General features: G+C 40.4%; 1 protein-coding gene across 1 annotated transcript; it reads right to left on the bottom strand.

Annotated features, from left to right (window-relative positions):
• Positions 1-275: 275 nt before the first annotated feature.
• LOC115782932 (inactive dipeptidyl peptidase 10) lies at positions 276-24,888 on the bottom strand. Its single transcript, XM_075074385.1, is given in 26 exon segments — positions 276-1,496; positions 1,597-1,669; positions 2,026-2,084; positions 2,194-2,293; positions 2,392-2,446; positions 2,548-2,742; positions 3,576-3,642; positions 3,913-4,011; positions 4,332-4,379; positions 4,472-4,590; positions 6,907-6,954; positions 7,823-7,914; positions 8,581-8,685; positions 8,781-8,822; positions 10,252-10,375; positions 10,552-10,649; positions 10,927-11,081; positions 11,167-11,287; positions 11,758-11,839; positions 12,450-12,502; positions 16,426-16,497; positions 17,830-17,924; positions 18,086-18,181; positions 19,363-19,477; positions 24,726-24,810; positions 24,812-24,888. Coding segments are annotated over 26 exon segments (2,457 nt in total). The 5' UTR covers positions 24,853-24,888; the 3' UTR covers positions 276-1,278.
• Between the last annotated feature and the right edge of the window lie 353 nt (positions 24,889-25,241).

Raw genomic sequence — 25,241 nt, 5'->3', positions numbered from 1 at the left:
AATTAAGCCATGAAAACTAAATTGTCCGAATTTTATTATGAGCCATATCTGTGATGGAAATATATCAGTTATTGCCAATATCTGATCAAATTACCTACAAAGTGTTCGAATGGCTATGATTATTGAAGAAGGCAAAATATATTTTCACTGTAAAATGAGAAACTTTTATTTCAAGGATTTATGGGAAAAGGAATAGCTGGTTGTCTACAATCAATGGCTCTTTTTTTTCACACCAACTGCATGCATGGTTGACAGACTGATGGTCAGGCCCAGCATCTTTGTGGACTGTAACAAAATGGCACATAACAGTTTGTCCCAGGGAATCATTTAACTATGCAATACACAAGAAATGGTTAAAATGCCAATATGTATCAAAACAGAAATGCACTGCCCTTCCAAATACAGTACACAGGCCTACAGTTGTTTGATTCTTAAACTGGAGCTTTTGGTATAAATACTCCCAGTTGCAAAATCATTCTTAATCACATAATCCAAACAAAACTGGTGGATAAAATTCACAAAATGTATTTGGCAGACTAAGAATTATACTTGATTTATTTAAGCCGGGAACACACTACATTAAAAAAAGAACTTTAAATAATTCTGATTTTACAGCAATGCCTAAAATATTGTGCAGAATTTGCATAGGTCAGTGACCAGTGGTGACAGTTTGCATTGTATCTTGCGATGCAGCCATCTTGCATCACAGCTGTCCCAAATGTTTGGTTTTGTAAGACTGGAATCTGCCTCGTTCAGATGGGGTGATCCAGTAGCTGATTTATTTAGAAGCCTTTTATGGCATTTTATGCAAATCACTGTGCATGCAAGGCTGAGTCATCTCGTGCGCTGAGTTTCCTTTAAAGTCTGCAAGTGTATTCCCGGCTGTTGGAGATTTTGCCCTTACAGGCGAGATTTAAAAATAAGCAATACACCCAAAACGCAATGTAAATGAATCCACATCATGCAGCCATTACGACATGCATGTTTTAAAATCTTTGTAAACTCTTGGTAGAATCTTTTACCATCCAGTATTCTACATCATTTCACGTGAATTTTGTAAACAAACAGGGCTTCAAACATACATTAAAACAGCAGAAATAACTGTGTGCAACACATTATACAGTACATTAATGTTTCCAGACATTGTAGGAGGTGATCTGATGTGTTTGGTCCCCACTCCTGTGCTCTTGTGCCTGATAATTTGACCCAAGGTAATGCATTAGATGGCATACAGTCCGTAGAGAGTCCCTCCAGAAGAAAGAAAGGGGAACTTTGGGCTCAGTCATCTTCCTCCTCTTCATCCTCTATGGGATCTAGGAGGGGCCTGTGCTTCAAGCAGGTATGGAGATAGTTCACCATTGTCCGCTGGAAGTGTTTGATGCTGCGGGGCTCTCTCAGGATGTGCCCCTCGTCTGGGTACAGCTGCAGTGAGTAGTTGGCCTCCACCTTCACTAGACGGCTCAGGAGTTCAGCGCTGTGCTGGAAGTGTACCCTCGCTATGGATGATTACACACAAACACACAAAAATATGAACAATGTAAGGAAAATTAATGCAAAAAATAGCGAACATTTTTCATAAAATGAACACAAACTCACCATCTGCAGTTCCATGTAGAATGAGGAAGTTCTCATCTTTAAGCTTGTTAACCTCCTCCAGCATGGAGGCAGTCTGTAAAGATTACAATACAAATGAGGTATTGAGTACACCTAGATAAAATTCTAGCAGTCTGTCACAATGACTCTGCAGTAAATCCCACCTTGATTAAAGCTTTAATGTTGAGCATTAGTTTAAAGGGTGGCAATTCAACTTTCATCCACGAGGTTGTGGTTTGTTGCTCAGGCCAACTGTATCATGAATGCATTTATAATATTTCCCCACCCTTGATAAATCAGTGAGGGTTTACCAAAGACAAATTTGAGGTCATCTTTGATGTTGCATTTGCAGTGGAATTGTATTACATTTTACCTATCAAAACCATGTATGCCTGAATGGCTCAGTTCAGAGGACTAGCTTTAGAGCCTTACCGAGTAAGCGTGCTCTTCCTTTGCTGGAAGTCCTAGATACCTTTCTGAGAATGCAGCACCTGAAAAAAGTGGAATAACTGTTACTCTAATAAATGAACAGCCTCCGAGCTGTGGCACAATCTCAGCAGCCCCATTATATGAATAGTTAATGGCAATTTCTCGACTCACTGTAAAGCCTGAAGTCAGTTATTGGTGCTACAGCAGCTGAGCATTGAAACAGCTTATCAGTTGCTGCTAACATCTTGAGGGTTAAATAACCACCAAATGCCTGCATTGAGAAAATTCAATGGAAGTGTCAAAATTAGTTATAGCTGTGATAAGTTTTATCAGAAGGAAATAAGTTTCCAGAAGTAAAAACGCCATAACCTTTCCATAGAGCGCCATCCGACGATCGTCTATGTAAGGCAGCTGCATTAACAACCTGTGGAAACATCACAGAAGACCTTCAATTTTTCCAATTACCACAATATATTTTTTGTGTTTTATCTATAAATGCTTCTGTTTTAGCATAACTCCACTGACTCTATAACTGCCAGATAATCTCTGACTCTCATTGAGCCAAGTTTGCGTGGATCTACAGCGGTGGTCTTCTGTCCACGGCCAACCCCACTCCTGCCATCCACCCAGGCCAAGGCCACGCTGTGCATGCTGGAGAGGACCAGAGGCCAGTCAAGGGCAAACTCCTCTGTTACAGACTGACTGCCAGGAACGCCATCCCTGAACAACAAGATGAACAGAATCAGCAGGTATGGTGAAAGCTGTTCGTGTCATATTAGGCTGTGTGACAGGCAGAGTGTAGACCCAGATGCATGACTCCAGAGGCATAAAAAAAATTTAGCTTTTATTGCTCTTTTACTGCAAAATAAACCAAAACAAACACAGAACTGAAGAACACAAAACCATGAGGGAGGATGCAACAAGGAACAAAAGAAAACTGAGGGCTTAAATACGCACATGAGGTAATTAGGAAGAAACAACACAGCTGGGGAAAACAGAACACAGGTGAACAGAATCTGACTAATGAGACAAGGGAACACAAAACTAAACACAACAACTAGCAAAAAAAAAAACAACCCAAAAAACCAGGAAATGACTAAACATGACAGAAACACAGACTTCACAAGGAGAACACGGGGGAACCAGGAATTAAATATAAATAACTATAACCAAGAACAAAACTCAGAAAACTAAACTAAGGCCTGGGGATACAAATAAATCATGACTAAGAACATGACCCAGAAAACTACAACCAAACCTGAGAATGTAACTATAAAGAAGCCATCCTGGAATCAATGAAAGAATTAAAAAACTCAAAATAGCCAGAACTAAAAACAAAAATCACAACAAAGAGGAAGAATCGAAACCATAAGAAAACACAACTGAAGGAATTTAGCAATAACAGAACTTCGAAAACCAAAAAAACACAAAACACTGGGCAAAAGGCTCAGGACCATGACAGTTAGTCTTGGACAAGCCAAGAAAAGATTAAGGGACCACAGGCTGCAAAAAACAAATGACAGCTGTCATCAAGCTTGTTCCATGACACTTACACAATGATGAGGAGAGGATGCAGGTTGGCCTCGTAGCCCTGAGGTAGAGATAGTTTCAGGTGCAGATCTAAGGAAAGCAAACAGTGTATGTATCTGCAAAATCTTTTTAGGGTTATGAATGACATCTGAACCGCTCAACCAAAGGGCATTTTTACTATCACTCACAATAATTACCCAACATATAATACTAGTTAATACTTAACTATAGTTGTCTCTCCCAGACTGAGATTCTTGTTTTGCCAGTGTCCCATTGTTACTGCTGATATTAACTGATTGCTTAAGAAACAGACGTCTATAAATAAAGTTTAATAAACAAATAGTAGTGTCTTTGTGGTACCATGGTTATCTGCTGGGAGTGTCCTGAAAAGAGTCTCAGGGAGTCTTTTGTCCTCCAGAGCTTTAGACAGACGGTTGTTATCTTCCAAGACAACATATCCTAGGAGATAAAAACAAAAACAAAAGCAAAAACAAAACAAAACACTGTCTTAATCAGTTTTACTCATCGAGACAGACGCAGCATGCCACCAAGTTCTGTATCAAATCCTCATCTTCATGTAAATGGCTCTAACTGAGAGCCACAGGCAGAGGGCAGTGTTCACAAGCATGGCAGTAATGGATTTGCACTCGGGTGTCTGCTTGAATGTATTGCTCTCTGTAGGCTGTCTGGGGAAACTGCAGACAGCCAGTGTGTATGTGTATGTGTGTGTGTCTGTGTATTATTTTACCATTACTGAGACAAGCAGATGTAACACTCACTGGAGGGTTCCTTTGTACTGTGAACCGTCACTTTAGGGATTCCTGGGCCTGTGGATTTTTTGAAATGCCATAATAAAACCAACTGCCTGAGCAATGTGAGCCTGTGTGTGTATAAATATGTGCCTGTGTGCGTGATTTACCCAAACAGTAGAGCGTAAAGTGGGTTTGATTGGGGCTGAAAATGGCTCGAAAGAAATGGCATCCGTCTATGAGGTTACAGGTAATGCAGTGGCGCTGAAACACTCCATCCAAGTCCACACTTTGAAAAAAAGAGAAGAGATTATTGATCATACTTCAAAAGAACAGGAAAGTCTAAAGCAGTTTGATTTGCTCCAGGAGAGGGTCAAATGACTGGTGCAATATAAAGGAGAATGTCAGTGTCAAGAGAGAGACCGTTCACGCAGTTGACTTTTCAGAAACAAATGGGGTTCAATAAGGTTAGACATAAAAGTCGTTACACAGATTGCTCTGTTAGGCGGTGTTGAGTCTCTAAATGTCCCTCTTCACCACAGTGCTTACAAATTTCATACAGTATTAATCATAGACAAAGTTTAAACAAGCCGTCTTCCCTCCTCCATAATGGTGAAACATCTCCTGAAGCCTGAAGCTATGTAAGCTCATAAAAAGATATGAAAGCTAGGAGACTGATGAGGGAACAGACAAGTAAGTTTATCATAGGTGAGATCATCAGTCTTAAATGACTCTGTCTTAAGCAGCACACAGACCATCTCCACTGAGAAGCTTTTCTTGTTAGAAATGTGACCACTGAGCTCTTGGCTTGTGTGGCTCATATACAGTTGGTGTGACAACGATTCAGTTATGAAGACATTGCTGAATGCAATTACTCTTTTTTTAAGCTGTACTTGATAAATTTGTAGAGACGGTAATGGTTCCTAGATGATATCCTGCTAACATTCCCCCTAAACATCCCACCACATTCTTTGGGTTTAAGTCAAATATCTTGACAGCTGTTGCCTGGATTGTCATGAAGCTGGCTTAGACATTTGTGTTGAGCTCAAGATAAATTAAAATGACTTTGGTCATCCTCTAATTTCTAATTTTGCAACATCCTCAGGCAAAGATGAAAAATTGAGTCCGTTACGGTTTATGGCCAAGTTCCCGCAGCATTAATGACATTTCCACAAGCCTAAGCTGCAATTTGTGTTATCTTCTAATTAGCAAATGTTACCAAGTAAGAACAGCCTCACAGGGCTGCTAGCAGTGCAGCAGACTCCTGGTCTAATTATATGTTATAACAAATAATGTTAATAAGATGAATATCTAATTATCCTAACTATTATTACAACATTGTACAGAATCTGTGTTAGGTCGGTGTCTATGCCAAGACATTTTAACACTTAAGTGACTCACACTCCTATCTGTAATTACATTTTACATATCAATAACAACATTTCGCCTAACCCAACTTATAATCCTAATTAAAGGTGTCCACAATAACAAGATTTGCTGTAGAAATGTAGTTCAAGATATCCAAAACACTCAAATCAAAAGTAACTTTAAGATATGATTTAGTCCAGAGTCAAGTACTTCGCTTTTAAAAAGAACAGATGCTGACCAATATGCCTTACAGCTAAAAGAGCAACAATGATAAATGATAATAATAATAAAAGTATAAAAGCATTATATTCTGTAATTCAGTTGCAGTTAAGAAAGCAAAGACTGGCTGACACCTACATGGAGACTTATACAGCCAGGGTGAAATGAAGGAATGAATCACCTTCTTAAAGTCAGAGAAGGAAAGGAACATTTGCAAGGACCATTAGAAAAGAGTTCTGGCAACTGCATTTTATCAGATGAAAAGATGTTGTCAAAGAAAACTCTATGATTGTTTGCAAAGGATTTATAGTGGCCAAGGTCACCATAAGGCATGGGACTGCAAACAATGTAACTGCTCTGCCTAAAGGCTGAGCAGGAGAAACGAAGCTGCAATAGTTTGTTTTCTTTTGGAGCCTCTAATTAATCAGTTTGCATCTTTGTAGTTGATTTGAGAACCGCTTGTCCTTCTGTTTTTGCAGTGGTTTAATCTTTGTTTGAATTTACATTTCTCTGTTGCCATTTTGTGGCTTGTTTTTGTCTCTTTGGTTTCAACCACCACTTCAAGGTCCAAGGTCCCCCAAACACTCTGGACCCCCTGGGTCTGTGCTCTGCCTGTCTATTCAGTGACCATTTATAAATCTGTATATTTGTATTTTTACTATGTAAACCTTCCATTAAGATAATTACAGTTCAGTTATTACTTGTCATAATTACAATGTCAGATATCTGTAATGTAATTTTTTTTTATATCAAAACCACATTATGACTTGAAAAAAATGTCATTTTGGGAATTAAAACAAGCAAAACTGAATTAATCTGCATTAAGTGCAGATATACCCAACTGAATAGTGAGTGTTGACTATTCATAATTACAATTAAAAAAAATAATGTGCTGGATATCTGGAATTGCAGACAGGAAGAATCTTGGATGAAATGCCCAATTCTAGGACAAACTGAATTATAAATATCTGTAATGCATATTAAGTGTTAAAAAGGCTCTCCCAGTGATGACGCATACCTGTAGAGGTGTCTGCTGTGTCTCGATTCCTCTGTGCTCAGGAAATAGCTGAGGAAGACAAAAAGGAATCAAAAACATAGTTAGTCACAGTATACGCCTAGCACTGCAGATCATATCTGAGAGCCCCAAATTCATTCAAATTATTCCAGATATCAATTATTCATGACAAAAATCTATTTACAGCTATTTACATACTTCGGCATGTGATGAACATCAACCGCATTTACTTTGTAAAGCAGAATTAGAAATGGTGATTTGCCTCACAGTACAGTATTCCTCATGCTTACATCCACTCCCCTATAAAGTGTAAGCATAGGATTGTACACTTGTGTCTAAATGTAAGTAGAATACTGTAAGGCAGAACTACTTGTCTTCAGGCAGAAAGCAGCTACCCAGGGGCTTTGGGACTGAAAATAACTACATTTTAAATTGACTTTCTTTGCTTGTCTGTCATGCTCACACCTCAGTCAATCAGTCCACGTGGGGTTTCTGGCCCCAGCAGGCTAAAGACAGATTTAAGCAATAATCTGCTCTGGTCCAGTGTAAGTAATCCTTTACGCTCTTCAGATTCAATGCAATGCCTTCCAAAGTCAGAGTCAAAGCTGTTTCCTTTGGGGTATTTAACTTGAGATCAATGGTACATGTTAAAATGGCTTTTTAGTTATTTTTAATTACAATCACGTGTGTACCATTCACATACTGTAGAGTCTGACCTAATAAAATCGCTTGCTCTCCAGCAGTTGACACATCTAGAAGTTATTCTCAGCTCATAGAGCGATAAGATATGATGATTATTATAACGATGGCCAATATTCAGCTCTACTATACCCGCTGTCACTTGTGTGTCATAAGAAAGAAGCTGTGCACTGATAAAGCTTTATATGCCCCAGCTCCACACACTGTGGCTCACACATACATTTTTCCAGCCTTCTCGTCTAGGGCGCAGAGCACGGTGACATCCCAGCTCCCTGATGTCAAGAAGCGAGGAGGGACAGAGGGGATGGCAGGCTGCGTTAGACAGAGAAGAAGAGCAATGCAGAAGCAGACACCTTTGCTGACTAAAAATAGGTAGGAGGATACAGCAAGAATGTGTCAGAAGATGACAACAAACATGAAGAAAGGGTCATGAAGTTCAACCGAAGACAGTGACACAGAGAAAGGGTAGAGGCAGCATGCTTATAATTTTTAATGCTTATTTTGGGACTAACGTTAAGGAGATATAAGAGAAGAATCTCTGAATTTGAGCCCAAACAACTACAAAGGTGTTACATTTGAAAGTATCATTTTCTCTTGCATAGTTTATGTTTGTTAAAAAGCATCATTAAACATGTTTAATTATCCTGCTCAAGATGAATAAGCTGTATAATTGAAATGAAACGCAAAGATAAAAACAGCGAAGGACCAAGAAAATATTAATCAGCAAAATGACTCCAGGGAAAAAGACCAAATTGTTTGTATAAATAGGGGGAAAATAAATGCAATCAAATGGCTTTGTTCATGAAAAAATGGAGGAGATTATTAGAAAAGCACACTTTAGCTTCTGTGTTGCTGAAAACAGTAATCACAGTAGGGGGTTTGCACAAACCCCCCTCCCTCCCCATGGCTGAAATGTTAACAACCATTTCTCTCAGGAATTTTTTTACATTTTTTTTTTTTAACTGCCCCAAAACTGACCTGGGCCGCAAGACCAGCAATGTGGTGATACTCTCCACGGGCGCCTTGTTTTGCTGGCAGGATGGTATAAAAAACAGAGCCGTCTGCTGAAAACAGTGGCACATCCTATCAAAAAAAAAAAAAAAAAAGCAACAGTCAAAAGAAAGACACCTGCAATGAAGAGGTGTAAAACGATTTCATAGAACAAAAGAATTCCATACCTGTCGTTGGTTTTGCATCATGTCCATGGCCATCTTGTGTTTCTATGAATTTCAATTTAAAATGAGGTGGAAAACAATATTAGTTATACCATTTACAGAGTGCTTTATATCAATAAAGCTAAAGTAAAGCAAATAAAATAACAGTGTATGAAAAAAAAATTATTGTTTATTTCCAACTCTGTATTTTTATTCTTGGACTTTTTAATTGACTTGAGTTACCCAAGGGGCTCAGTGTATTAGAGATTAGAATAATAGTAGAGGAGAAGGCAATAAACAAAGTTACACTGAATAAATAGGTATTACATTTTTTGCAACTTTTCTCTAACGTTTGCTGTTTTTTCTTTATGCCTTACATTTAAAGAAGATTAGTCAATTCCAATGCCATATTTTTTTTTATTATTGGATGTCACTAAAGTGGACTTGGGGCAGCCTCTGTTAAAACATTGTCTGACACAAGCCATTTTAGCTCCCTTCCCTCTTTCTTTAAACCAGCTTTCTTCTGATTGGTTGCCCCTCACAAACAGCCCTGCTTCCCCTGATTTTCAGTCCAGTTGTTGTGTAACTTGGCATACCCCAGCCTTTTCTCACTGTTTCCCTTCCTTAAGAATGGCTTCTTGGCAGCCACCCTTCTCACTGAGGCCATTTCTGATGAGGCCTCAGTGAGTAGTAGACGGATCAACTAAAGGGTCAGATGGATGTGTCAGGCCTTTGCTGAATTTCTTCCCCTATTTCTTAAGGACATGACTTTCACATACTGTTCAGCTGCTGTAGATGGGAAATGGGAATAAAATGTGTGTTTTTGTGACATGGTGCTAGCAACAAAGTTCCTAAAGATTTAATTTAAAATTGGTTCTTTGCAAAGTTGCCTGCTATGTGTAGACACAATAGAACAATGGTTCATCCCTTGAATTAGGTGCTTTTTTTAATGCTTGAATGATTCATAGGTCTGCGTTAAATGGCTTAACAAACAAACAAAAAATTCCTCTGAAAATGGTCAGGTACAAGGATTGAACTTAAAGTGATTGAAACAGCAGCCAGTGTCTTTGAAAGACCTTCAGAAATCCTGGGGAACTATTGCTGAAGACCACTTTTAAAACATTACAAGCATGTGTTTCTCCTTGGAAGAAAAATATAAAAAAATGAGGGGTGGCTCAAGACTTTTGCACGGTACTATATAAATGATTAAAAATAAGGAAAAGGGCACCCCTTTAATATGCTAGAATTACTTAAGTGAGAGCTGTGAGGATTTATAGAAGAGTAGCAGGAATAAAATACTGCAGTACATCACTGAAAATTCTTCTCATGCAGCAAATGACCTTAAATATTAATCCAGTCAGTGGAGATTTGAGAGCTTAAGGAAATCAATCTTGACTCCCAACACTGTGTAAATGAAGCAAAAATTCTATTACAGCTGTATATTGCAACAGAAGGCGTTCAGATTACTAATGTGGAACAGGTGATGACCGCTCACCTCCGAGCATGCCCCTGTGGTGGCCTCGCAAACACAGAACACAGATTGGTTCTGGGCGCGATTCAGCCAACGAACCGCGAGCCGGGTGCTGCTGATCCAAGTCACCATGGAGATGTAGCTGTCTCTGAAGAAGCGATGCAAAACGAATTAGACACGGGGAAAGCATTGGAAAGTGGTGCAAAGAAACATTTAAAACATGGCGAGTAAAAGGGAGAAGACTGTGGACACGTGTACTCATTTCAGGTGGGTTCTGAAGCCTTTAAGGTTTATTCTGTTTCAGCATTTACAAAGTTGTACTACCTGGCTCTGAAGGAGTCTGGAGGCATCATTTCCAGAGTGTGAGCTGGACCATACAGATTCACCACAAACAGACTGACTGATGGGATACTTGAGCCAGCCTGTGAGGACACCCATATGAAGAAAAGAAAAAGGATCAAATAACCTCATGAAAAATGTGAAATGTAAGCTCTGGCAAATATTTTTAGCCATGCTAGCAGCAAGAGACCAGAGGCAACTGTGCTATTAGTCAGTCCACTACTTCGGTTCAGAAAGTATTCTGAAACCTTTGTTTTTTCCACACTTTATAATTTTGCAAATTGAAATTTAAATGGAAAACACTGGGATTTTCCCAATCTGTCTACACTTGATAACCACAAATTGCATAGCAGTTTTCACCTTGGGGTATGGGAAGAGCACATTGGAGGGGTAGAGACCACCTAAGAAATGAGGTATTTCCATCACGGGTGTAGCAGAGTTGTTGATGCTGAGGTACGCAAGCCGGGCACCATCCACGGACCACCAGTGGGCAACATATGTCAGCAGCACCTCCTCTGTTTTAGAAGAAAGAATAATTATACTATCAAAGTCAAAGTATGAATCTGCTTTACATGATTGGTGTTGTGAACTACATTTCACCTTCGTAAGTCCAGTCAGAGAGGCCGTTCACCACGTATTGCTCCTGGTCAGTGGATGTGAGACGCAGGGGTTCGCTGGGCACACTCGGTTGGTAGTAGATATCGCCGTCAAACACAAAGGCCTGGCATGAGCAGCACAGACAGAAAGCACCGCCAATCCATTATCAAAGACAGCAAGGTTGCAGACTTCATTGCTGGCTCCCTGATTTGAGAAGCGGACGGCCTCCAAGAATGAATGAATCATTGGCCAGCGCACACACACGGGTGGGAGCCAATACATCTTCACTTGCCAGTTAATAAGCTGCAGATGAGCACTGACACAGCAGCAAAAGCCAATTACATTGCAGGTCAGGTAGATGAATTATATATGTATTATGAGCATAAAACAACCCTATTATAGTAAGACAGCCACTTCGGCTGAAGTTCATTGTAGATGAAGATATGGTACCTTTGACATTACTAAGATGAAAATTATGTCAAATGGTGGATGCATTCAGTATTATTATGGATTGTAAAGGGTGAGAAAAGCTTCCATCATATTGACAGTTTTAATTGAATCAGATGACAACAGATAAGTAAACCCCTCACTTACCAGCTGGTTCCCCTGAGGTCCCCAAGAAGCATACTGTAGTGCTGCCTTCTGCCTCTCTGGAGGGCTGAGCTCCAGCAGATCACTGAAACACACACAAAAACTCAGACATAAGCCCTCCATCAGGGACCACTCTCATCTTTGAAGCCATCCAAGGTCCATCCAAGCCCTGCCCTTGAGAGAGCTACTGCACTGTGAGGACAAAAGAGCAAGATGCAGAGAGGGAAATGAAACAGAGAACGGGGCCGATTCATGCAAGAGTGCAACAAATTTATTTATTTATTTTTTTTCATATTTCTAGCCACACTTTAATTTTTCTTCCTCAGGGCAGGCAAACATTTCCCTCCAAGGCATACTCGGGCAATGATCAATATTGCAGGTCCTCCTGAAATCCTTTTCAGAATCACTCCTCAGAACTTCAAGGGATCATCCACAGCTACCACCACAGAGTTTTTTGTCCACAGATAATGCTGAATATGATTCTCAGGCAGTGAAATCTGAAGTACAGTACAAACCTTATGCTGGTAGAGCCTGAAAACAACACTGACAAATGAATGGACGTCTGACAGAAACATGAAGTTTTGATTCAATGAAACACGCTTTGGGGGAAGTTTTTTTCAATCTGCAGGTCTGCTTGCATTGGTAACGCTCATGCCCAGTGCAGCCCATGCATTAGCAGTGATGATTCCACCTACCCATTAGCCACATTGTAGATAGCATAGGAGGCAGTGAAGGACTGAGAGAACACCTGAAAAAGGTAGAGGATATCATGCACAAAGGTGTGCCGCACATTGATGAAAACACACATATTTTAGTGCTCACACATGCACCTATATATGTACGACTGAAGTTAAATGCAAATGAAACAAATATTATGATGAACATCATTACAATTAAGCAATAAGCAACAAGGAGTCGTATTTTGCATTATCTAAGCTCTTGCAAAATCACTGCAAAGACTGAGTCAAGTGGCTTATTGCTTGACAAAAGGGAGAAGGACAATTTTACTCTACAAAATTAGAAAGGTAAATGTTCAGTGATCCCATAAATGCAATAGTTATATTTAATATTATTCTTTCACCTAACAGAATAGTAGTGGGAAAGGGCCTCATACTGTAAGTATTTGCATATATGGTCATTTTTTAGTAGATGGTATTTTAACACTGCTTAACTTTTTATCGAACCAATCACATCTTTACATCTTAGCGATATGGACTTAATTTGAAGGAGTCATTAAACTACTGGCAGCAATTTCATCCATATTACATCATAACTGTGATCCCAAGTGAAAAAAAGAGAAAGTTGGACCTTTAAGACTGAGCAAAAGACACAACACTAAAGACATAGCATGTGAAAGAAAAGCACAGAAACGAACATAGACATTCCTATTAAACAGCATCATTAAAGTTAATATCCCTCACACTGAGCTCTATAGTGGCTGGCAGCTGTGTCGCAAACCCTACAAAAGCATCAAAAGTTCTGAATAATTAAATTAACGTGTGCGAATGAATTTGTGCATGTAAGTGTGTCTGCTAACTGCAGCTGATCAAAGCATTACCAAATGAATTCAAAGCAATATATTGATTTCTATGCCTCTTTTTAATCAGAGTTGGAAGCGGCATTTGCCCACTGGCCTCTAAAAGCCCCAGCCACCTGGAAAACCAATCCCTAAAGAAATTAAATGTCACATCCTCTATACAACACACTTAGTGCTGAAATTGGATTTTTTTTTCTTCTTCTGTGCTGTCTGTTGTTAGAAAATGCATGAATGGAGCAACACAGTGGTAAAGCTGCAGGGATAAAGGAGGGGAAATAAATTTTAAGGCTATCTAAATTAAATCGAAATCTGATTGTGGCGTAACGGCTGTGCATGAGGGGCCATGTATTAGATGGTGCAGAAAAAGAGCTGTTTACAACACAAAACAGTAGCAAGAACAGGAAGAGGATAGCATGAACTGGTCAACACTAAAAGGAAAGTGAGGGGAAAAAAAAAAAAGATAGAGTGAAAGAAGCCAAGACAGGAAGTTAAAGGGAGTATCAGTCTTTGAGACCAAAGGGGGCAGCACTGCCGTCAGCACCATGTGCAATCAGCTGTTTATGATTTGTTTAGGAACCGAAATATTCTGCTTGTGATTTAACATCATTGGCAGATGCTGTGTTATTGTGTGTTCGCATTTTTGTGATAAATAGAAAGAGAGAGTGAGAGCATCTGTCATAAAGAGGCAGAGTGAATTCTAATGTGGCTGCCAGTAGCATATCATAAATCCTCCAGATCGCTCAGCTTGTCAGCCTCCCTTTTTCTACCCACCCCCTCCATGTTGCCAAAAAAGAGGGGGTATGGACACAACACATGGTTAAATTCTCAGAAGATATTGCTGGATAATGTGACAAAGACTATGTACAGAGATTACAACACCCTTTGCAGAAACACAGATATTAGGAGCTTTTGTACAATGTAAAATCCACAATGCGGAGATAATAGCAGCTTTTCTTCTCAACAGTGTTCCCGCCTCACATGCATTACTTAGCAGCCCCACAATGCGCTGCCTTTGATACAAGCACCCATCAGGGTTTGCTGCAGAGTGCAGACACAACTCCCTTGGCATTTTATTTGTCCTGAAACTACACTGTCTTGGCAGGCACCGGTTCATTTGGCTCTGCTCATCAATCCTGGAAACCTCCACCTTCGCTGAACTATTTCAACATCACTCATTTGAAAATATGTACGTCTCTCTTTTCTCCCTCTCGCCTCTTGCACACACACAAAAAAACCTCTAAAAACAAACCTGCTTAATTCAAATAGGCTTTAAGTCTGCTTTCTCTTGTTCCCATGTGTGGTGAAATTCCCTAACTGACTTATGTGTACACCCTCTTATCAAAATCCATTTATTTCACTGGCACACTCTCCCCTAAAGCCTCCAGAGGTAATACAAAATCCAAAGAAGCCTTTACTCTCCCCTAAACCTCCAGAGGTAATACAAAATCCAAGAAGCCTTTTAACTTTACACATAGCCTGCTCATATGTTTCTTTCTACTACAGCTTTCTCCTTCTAGCATCTCTGACATTTTTGGATAATCTTTCTGACTCATTTCAACTGGGCATTGTATCTAAGGGCAAGCGGTGCACATCCCATTTGCGTCCTCTTCCATCATGAGTGTTTTTCCCCACTGCTTTCTGTGTTTTTTTTCCTCTCATTTTTGTTACCGCTCTCTGCTCCTCTTCTGAACGGCAAAGCCGCTGCCTGGCGCAAACTGCTTCAGTCAGCACAAATCCCCCCAGAGATAGACAGAAAAAAGTGAGTGAGAGTGAGGAAGATGAAGCAGGAGAGAGAAGGAGGCAGTTACAGAAAAGAGGGACACGGAGGGATAGCCCCCTGCGCACACTGACAATATGCCAGCCTTGCTAACACACACAAAAAAAAATCATGTCTAAATAAACAAATGATTCCAGGTGGCATGCCCATTGTGTCTGATTTCCTTGAGTGTGTGTACACTCTGAGCATACAGATGAGACAGGACAATTCCTGCTGATATCAAAGGAAGTATGCTAATAGAACAGCGTATGAATCAACCAAAGCAGCCCACAAACTGGGCATGGATCTGAGCCCTTTCTCTACAGAGATATGTGAAAGCTGATTGAATCCACGCTAAGCGCTCAATAATTTAGTTAGAATGGATGCACTGTGTTTGTGATAATGCTGTAACACAGCAACAGGCTCATTCGTTCCCCCCACACAGAGAAAATATGATGTGCAGTGATTAGAGCAAAAGCAGGTCTCTAAAGGAAGCCCAGGGAACTGGAAAGAGGCTGAGAGGCTGAATAAAGAGCAGACCAAGACAGCATCAAAAATCAGTTTCAAGATTTTTAATAAAATCTAGGGGAAATGTTGCTGAGAACCTTCTTTTCCTCCTAATTCTGTTTTCTTGCTTCATCGATTACTCGTACATTACAACTTGCCTTCCCTTTGAAGAAAGATTCACCTATTTATTAACCATGAGGGTATTTAGAGAGCAAGGTGGCTGGTGGGGGGATGGAGAAACTGAGCTACGCAGTGTTAAAAGTAAAGTGAGCAAAAGATCTGTGTTTTGTCTACCCCGGCGCTTATCTGAAACCACCTGTAATTGAGATTCTCGTCAGATTCTCATTAAAATTCCCCCCCGACCAGGCTGAGGTGATTTCATTACTGCAGCTCCAACTTCACCCCTCCATCTCCTTGATCTCCCCTTTCCCCATTTGTACCTTTGTGGAAAACTCTTCACGGCTATCACAATCTAAGCTTTCCTCAACTCCCCGCACCTCCTGCCATCAGCCGGTTTAAATATTCAACCCCTCATATGTTATCCCTGTCATTTGGCAAGTGGTGTTAGAGAGCTGAAGATTGCTGCAGTTGCATAAATGAGCTCACACACACACACACTATTTCTCCGCACACTCCTCCTGTTCCTGCTCTTCCTCCCTGTTGTTTCATTGAGCCTCTGATCAGGATGCATGTCGCAACTGTTTTGCATGCCACTAGTGGCCTGTCAAATATATGGAAGTTTGTGAGCCATAATAGCTCCTCTCTGATATTAGTGGATAATCCATGACCCTGGATAATTTCTGACAGATAAAAAAAATGCTGGTTCCTTCTGGGTACATCTGAGCCCACTCGGCTTTCAAAGAAAACTTACCGGTCGAACGTTATACGCCAAGAGGACAAACCTCTTGTCTGCAGACACTTGGAACTTAGTAGTGGTCAGGTCCTGCAGAAAAAAAACCCAATAACACAAAATATTTTAACGTCCTTCTATCCATTGCAAGTAAAGTTTGTGATTGTTATCCTCTGACCTGGCCTGTTTCTCAAGAATTATAATTGGGACCTGTCTTTACCTGCTCTATTGGGCACATTATCTACCCATTATTATTATGCTGATGATGAATTTGTGTTTTTGTGAATTCTGCACACCTGGTAAGTGTCAAATAAAGTCACAGAGTAAAGTATACTGTAAATAACATCAAAAAAATAAGTAATGTGTATTTCCAAGTGAAATGGTATATACCCTCAAGTTAAATAAAACAAGAAAAACACTGCATTATTTTACACACAAACAAAACAAAATAGAGAAGAATAGCTGTCGTAGTGGGAGCTCTATTTAACTTGCTTTAGTCTGCCCACAGTGGTGTGGTTCTGCAAGCCACACTGCAACCCGCCACCACCCCAGCTCCTCCTTGATTTAAAACATCTGTTATCTGCTCTGTTCTGTATGGGCTTTTCATGTATCCACTTGGAGGGATGGCGAGGTCCCAGAACAGAGACGTACCACCAAATATAAATTACCATATCGCATTAATTCTTGCATCAAAATGTCGATTTCCTCCAGAATTCATGACCTAATTCAAAATCCCTCTTACATGCCAGTTTTTTTTTCATGAGAACATGTGCTTCTGCCATGCGTTTTAAGACTTGCGGTGATTTCGTTTTTACCCTTGTTTGTGTAAAGCTTCCCTTCCTGATTTGTTCAGATATTTTACCATTTCTTTCTAGACTTCACGTGTTTTTCATTGTCTCTCACACGAGTGTGAAACCCCCTTGAGATAAAGTTTTACTCATTTACTGTGAATTCTAATCTTAAAGATGAATACTACATTTGGTGAGACTGTCGCAGCAATTCATTTATTTAGGGAAATCCCATATGCTTCTTTATACAAAAAAAAAAAAAAAATCTTTTTCTGGAATTGGAAACAGCAGCAAAGATGAAAAAAAAAAAACATCACAAAACCGAGGAGTGACTTCTCAACCTGACAACACAGCCCTGCTTTAAGCTCGTCTGCAATGACCCACATAAGTCTGTCAGTGTCGTGCAGAGGCGGTGTTCAAAATGATGGCCTTGCTTGGAAAATTCTCTTTGAAGGCTCATATTGAGGGCTCACAGAGCAGCCAGATTTGGGGTGGGGTGGGGGGGTGGGGGTAAATACTGTCACTCTTCCAAATCTTTTTTGTCTTTTAGTGGGATGTGGAGCAGTGGGAAATACAGCATCTCTTTCTAAATCTATTGTTGAGCCATCAATGTACCCGAGTCTCTGTGGATACTCACCAGGGAGCTGTTGTCCAGCAGAGTTGAGGTTAAGTTGCTGGTGAGGCTGAATGACAGGACATGTCCCTCTCTGGTGCGAAGAGCCACTTCATTTTCTAAAAAGGTTAAGAGAGTTGACAGAAGAGCATCCTGTGTTATAAGAATGAAAGAACAGAACAAACCAGGCTGCAAACCAGTGGCTCTGTCGTAGGTGTCAGAGTGTTATGAGGACTTTGTCAATGAGGAGTGATTTGTGAGTCAAAACATGGATCCTTACCGTTCAGCCATGCTACACAGGGGTCATGAACTTTAAACTCTTCACTCTCAAGATCCTCCATCGTGAGATGGGAGCGAAGTAACAAGTGAGACTCATCTTTAAGGGCAAAGAGACAGTAGTAACTAGCACATCAGAAAAACTCCTTTGTTTACAGAAATGCAAAGTCTGAGGCTTTCTGCAACTTGGCCTACATTTCTGCTTCATCTTAGATTCATATTTTGCATTCTCAGAGTTACTGTTATTAGTTTACAACACTCTGCATGAATCAAGCACAGTACAGCTACAGGGGCATTAGTGCATTTAATATTTGTACATGTCATTACCATATTATGAGCACAGGGCAGACATCTCATCACGACATAAGTCTCAGATATGGAGGTGTGTTAAACTTAATAATAATTTATTTATTTTAAACTAACCTGAAGAAGAAAATTAAGACTGCAGAACTGTCAATCGCTTAAAACCCCCCCACCTCATTCAGGTCACTGAATTCAGTACCCGAGTCTCTGAACAAATGTACTGACCATCACAAAGTCTGATTTTTAAATCCTAGCATGGTGCTTTAATTTTGGACATTTTGGAATTTGTGTCAACTCATTTCCCGTTAAGCATTTTCCACACTGTTTAATACCTACCACTATTAAAATGCAATTCACAACAATGCCTTTTTTCCTTTTTTTGGCCTCATTGCATCTGAATTTATATTCAGTGAGCAGCCGCGGGGAAACCGCTAACCTGACGAGACAATAACAGCTCTAATTAACAGAATATGTCCTGTTTGTTTAATCTTTACTGAAACTAAAAAGTGAACCCAAGAAGTCACTTTTTACAAGGTTTTATGATTCCTCAAATGCGGCTGGGAGGAGTAACTTCCTGGATTCTTCCTTGGTTGCCAGGCAACTGCTCAGGGCCAAGAAATTGTCATTGAGATTAAAATCCCATAAATGGTTGTATTTACATTGTGGTTTTTTTTGGAGGGATTAAACAAACAGGAGAGACACAATTAATTAGTGAGCTTTAGGAGGATGCTGTCACTTCTGCAGAGAGCCAATGAGGTGTTTCCACCTGTTTCCAGTCTTTATGCTAAGATAAGCTAACTGGCTGCTGGCTTCATATACTGCCTACCCTACTAGAGATTTATGTGGGGTGCGTGGATCTTCTAATGCAATCTGCCACCAGAAAGTGAATAAGAAAATCTCTGAAATGATTTAGAATGCTTTAACTCTCCCCACCATCTTTACACCCATTTTGCCCTTTCTCACTTTACACATTCTTACCAGGTGTGAGGAGGATGACAGAGAGAAGGACCAAAGACATAACAGCCAGGATCACCACCATGGCGATTCCGATGCCCTTCCAGTTCCTCGGAGGACCGTCTGTGCTCCCCAGGTCCTTATATTGAAGAGTACACAAACACAGTGATGAATGCAAGAACAGCTGAAGAGGAGGACATTAGTGCTGCTTCATTTCCACAGTCTTACAGAAATTTCTCCCCGACAGGCATATCAGCACAGTGAGTCTCGGGGGGCTTAGACCAGCCTTCAGAATCACAGAGCTCTCACTGAATTACACCAATTTTCCATATGAAAACTGCACAAAATTGCTGCATATGAGAGATATGACTTTAATTGCGGCAGCAATTTTGGCCGCACCATAATTTTTTTTTCAATACTGCTTCATTTCACCTGTTTCATGACTGATGGTCCATGTGGTACTGTTAAAACAGAGGGGGATGGGTAAAGAGTTGTTGAGAAATGCACTTTTACAGAAAAAAAAAGAAGCTTTCTCATACTTCAATTCCAAAGAGCTGCTTTCATGTGTCAGGATTTAAACTATAGCTCTGGATGAAGTTGTTAAAAATGCAATAAAAGGAAGAATAAAATAATATGATGAGTAACAAACAACACACACAGTTACCCAGAGAGCAAAATTTCAAACTTTAGATTCTAGTCCTTGTATACCCTCCAAATGCAATCAGGGGGAACTGATGGAATGAGCCTGCATCAGTATCAGTCACAATTAAATACAATTGTGTGTTGTTCCCTGGCTGTGCCCCGCTCCCTCATAATGAGTTGCTGGCACTGCTGGAACCACATGCCTGCTGGAGTGTGAAAGTTCAGTCACAAAGCAGCCATAAAATTCAGCCTTCATTACTCCAGCTCACCCCTTTGACTTGGCCCTCAAAACCTCGCTGGTCCTGATCACTTTTCTCCAAGCCGTCGAGAGGAGGGTAACGGAAGAGGGGCATGTGTGGTGCATTGGCCAACAGATTGCTGCTCTTCCGTGCACCCTGCATAACACCAGATGCCCCAATTCTGTGCCACGCTTGCCTCGATATCCACCTTTAATACCTTAGCACTTTCTCTCCACTATCACATGTGCCTGTCTTCGCTATCGGATTTAAAGCCTCTGACACTCTGTGTATCAAAGTGCTGGAAACTGACAATGCAGTTACATAGCTGGAGTGAAAATGTCTAAAAAAACCATTTCAGTGGGTGTTTCTTTATCTGTCCAACTGCATCTAAATTTTAGTTTTGATACACATTTTTATTGCTTTCTAAAACATTGCCTGCCAGCACAAAACTCCTGCCAATGTCTCATCTTTAACAGATCTGCTTGGCTGAGGTATCATAACAGGGTCAAATTAAAACCAGTTACACCTGCAGGGACAACTTTAAGTGTGGTTTAATGCTTTCTTATCGCATTCTCCTACCTCTCAGTTAACAATTGCTCAGGGAATCCCCATTCAGCTATTAAATAAAGAAGCCTACAGTAAGTGAAGACTTTGGTTGAGTGCAGTCACTGAATCATACTGCACAGTTTGCATTTTTGGGTAAAAGTTTGAAAAACTGTTTTTTTTTTTGGTTTTGGTTTTTTTAATTGAGCTTCCATAACAAAACATACTGGGTCGGCTTCACTTAACTGATGCCAATACACTGTGTTTTCATTTGCACGTCCTCTCCCTCATTATATGAGCAATGTGAGACCTGGAACATCTGCCTAATGAGATGCACTGCTCTTATCATTCCCCTGAGCGCAGACATTAAGCTATACTTCCAATTAAGGTCATGTCTTTGTTAAGACAGACAGGGAGAATCCCACATTTCAGTGTATAAGGAGTTTTGTCACGCTTGCAAATGAGGTACGGAGCAGACAGACTGAGCAGAATCCCCAGAGTGAACATTGGCGAAGCTGCTAGCGCCTACTGGCTGCTGGTCACAAAGCATGTGGGAACCTAATGCAGCACAAACTGCTGGCACAGTCGAACAGATGACAAGCTGTATGACAGACCAGGTTTATCTCAGTCAGCACCCTGATGGACAAGCAAAAATATCTCTAACTGGGTTTTCTGCTGAGCCAGAACAAAACTGAATCACACAAAGACTGTCCTCAGTGTGAGCTATCTTTTTATTCAGCCTGCGTGATCCCGCATGAGCTGTGGTGTCACTCAAAGACCAGAGGGCGCAAGATTGCAAATCAAAGCCAATACATTTGTGGATAACTCATCCTGAAGGCGTCCTCGTGAGAGGATTCTTTGGCAAACCACACAGAAATGAATCAGAAGAGAGAGAGAGTAGAGCCACGGGCTTTTCATTCAGCCAAATCAGGGAATCAATAATGTGTACAAGGTCCAGGGGGAAACAATTAACAGTGGGAATATAGCCATGAAGGAAACTTTTGGATAGACACTCCTTTGTTAAACACTGTTTCCTGTAATATATGACACCTCCTAGTGGAACAAACCAACAAAATCTAAGACTATTCTGTCCCTTCTACCATTTTTGCTTACAAATCACACTAAATAGACTGCAATTGTTTATTAAACTGCACACTAAAAGACTCAAACTAACTGGCCCCTTTTCCTCAAAGAGATGCACACAAAATCAAACAATTTCAACTGTATTGATTGAGTTTGCACACCACAAAAGCAAGTCACGCCAAACACAATTACTCAGTCTGCACAGCCATGCACCACAACTGGGTTGCGCAGAATCCAGGCGGTGCTCAGAATTCATAAATTAGGCTCAGGAGACCTCCTTAACTCCATCTTCTGTGTCTTTGAGGCATCCAACAATAAATCACATGCAGGGGAATGAGGAAACCAGTGCAAGCTGTTCAGGGATTCTGGTTTGGATTTGCATACCTCCAAGCTCCCCCCTTTAACACTGGCCGGCAATGTTTATTGCACACAAAACATTGGCGAACGCATCAACAAAATAACTACCAACATATAAAAGGGAGAGCTCTGTTGGCAGTCACATACAGCCCTCCATCTAAACTATAGGCTCCTGATTTTATTGATTCACTATAACAGCTTGCAAGGGACATCTGCAGATAACCCACGTATGTATTACCTTGTCAATATTTTCCCTCCCCTTTATTAAAAATGAAGGTCATCATTAAGCGCAGACTGTTAACTTTAGCATGGTTTAATTAAATGGTAATCAAACTACTGTAGTGATGAGATCAATACTGATTCATATCTAGACTGTCTTTCATCAGATTCAGATGAATTTCAGTGCTACCACTCACTGCACCAGATTTCTGACTTTGTGTTTCTTATCTTCAAAAAAATAAAAATAAAAATAACAGTAGGTGGTACAACACCATATGAAACTAACAGGGCAGTTTTTTTGCCCTCGAGGCCATTGCCAGACAATGCAGCAAAAGCCTTAGTGAAATGAAAGGCTGCTTTAGCCTCTTCTGCTGCAAGGCTGCCCTATCTTCTTTTCATGCTCCCCATCAGACGCAAGAAAATTACTGTACAAAAGGTTGCTGTATGACGGAGCTCAGCATGTCCAGCCACTCAAAGTGGCCGAACTCCTGCCTTAGGAAATAAGCAGCATCAGTAAAGCGCACGTGGGAGAGCTACAATTGAGAGATAGAGTTACAGTACAACATGAAAAGGAATATGCCATTTTTTAGCAAGCTCCAAAGAGGTACCGGCAAATGATATACACGTAATATGCTCACTGTAAGAACCCACAGTGTCATATTGGCACTTTACCAGTGTTAAGGATGAATATTACTGTCACTGCTGGTTTTATTCCTTAATGTCAGAGAATAGCTAAACCACAAACACAGCATTTTCTGTTATATGACTGCCACATTAAGTGGAATCTGCAATCAACTTTGCACCTTCTCTAACGTTATGATACATCAACACATGACACAAGTCGAAACTGGCATTATAACCCCAACCACCGTCTCTTTTCACTTTTTTCTTTTCTGATCCAAAGGCCAAGAAACAGATGGTGTCTTGAGAGGGTTGATTGCAGTTTTGTAATACTGGGGTATATACTGTCAATATAATTTGAACTGCCCCAACTTGACGCAAATGAGACTCTATAACCCAGCGAAGCAACAATAAACCCCCTTATTGAATATGAACAAATATTATTGTCTCATTAATTGCTTTGCACATTGATTAGAGACTGCACTGTGATGCTTTAACACTTGCAGCTAATGGATTATCTATAAGCCTTGCAGCTTTGTGTGGCCCTCTGAAGGAGACAACTGTGCAGCAGGATTATCATAAAATCTTTCAGACTATGATTTCATTAAGACTTCATCACATCAGCATGTAAGTAAAAGGCTTAAACATTAGTGTGTCACTTAATGTCAAACATCACCATGCTCAGTATCATAATAGGCTATATACTAATTAGACATAATTTAACTACTCAGTCTAGACTCTTGAACACATTCACCTTCAGGGCAGCTGCTTCTAATGACCGCTTGACTGAAACCCTTTTCCAAGCAGGTTGACAGTTTGATCTGTTCATTAGTTGACTTGGCAAGGTTCGAAATTGGACTGCACTGACAAGGAAAAAAAAAACAGCGATTCAAATTTCCTGAAAATTTTAAGATTCATTATTTGATTAAAGGTTTAAAATCAAAGTTTACAACCGATGCAACCTGAATGTACCAGTATTTGTAATTTCTCATTAAAGCATTTATAATCAGACAGTTACACACACTTCAAGGAATAAATCTCATGTGCAGTTCACCTACTGTGCAATTACATTTCATGTAAATGCATATCAGTGGGCTCACAAGTTGTTTTCGAGGCAGAACTGCCTACTCATGAAAATACATGCATTTTACATCTAAATAGGGGAGCTGTGTAAAATGTGAATTATAGATATTCTAGAGTATGTGTCATAACTAGCAAGGGCTGTTTAAAGTGAGGGCAGTAAAAAGAAGATATTGGCTCATAATCTTTGCTCATTGACAATACATCTATGTACCACAGGGCTAATCAATCATACAGCGCAGGCTGCCTCTTTATCACTGTGCAGGTCCATGCTGGAGGGGACACGACTGCCTATTGGAGAATTAAGCATTGTTTCTGGTGCAGATATTTTGCTGGAAAAGTCTGCATGGGACAGAAAGACAATGTAGGAGTGACAAAGACCGGACGTTACCCCAGCCTGCACCGCAGTGCACAGAGTCAAGCCTGTCCAGGTGATGGATATTGATGAAGAAAGTGTGAATGGGCGAAAATCCCCTCTGCGCGAAAATCCCCTCTGCACATCACAGAACAGCCCCTCACACACACACGTGCTCTGAATCTAAAATAAAATTAAATTTAAAAAAAAAAAAAGTGCGAATAAAACAAAAGAAAATACACACATACCAGCTCCGTGGTCATGTTTTGTTGAGTTGTGGCAATCATTGTAATCCGCTGCAAGCTCTGCTCTGTCTCTGTAGCCTCAAAACTCGCCGAGCAGCTGCACTGTTTTCTTGCGGAGCCTTTTCTGCATCCTCTGCTTCTTGCAAGTTTGTCCTCGGTGAGCTGGTGGTCCCCCCCACACTCCCACACTTCCACACCCACCCACACAACCCTCTCCCTCTCACCGTGTCTCTACGCCTCAGTTTCTTTCTAGTTGGGTGTCTCTCGTTCATTCACTCATCTGTTTATATAGACTATTGACGGAGTCCGAAATTAATCATAATAAGATGCTGTTGGGTATATAAATAGAATACCATCGGCGACTTCAGCTGTTTCAGCATTTCCAGTCCACCTTTAAAATGCGTAATTATAAGACAATAAAACATTTTGGAAGTGATATGAGCCAGGTTAACTGAACAGCACATGTACAAGTTAGTATCATAATGTAATAGGGTTGTTGCCTCTCTATAAGTAAACTAA

This window comes from Archocentrus centrarchus, chromosome 7 (assembly GCF_007364275.1).
Source record: "Archocentrus centrarchus isolate MPI-CPG fArcCen1 chromosome 7, fArcCen1, whole genome shotgun sequence".
NCBI lineage: Eukaryota > Metazoa > Chordata > Actinopteri > Cichliformes > Cichlidae > Archocentrus > Archocentrus centrarchus.
This window is presented reverse-complemented; position numbering and strand designations above follow the sequence as displayed.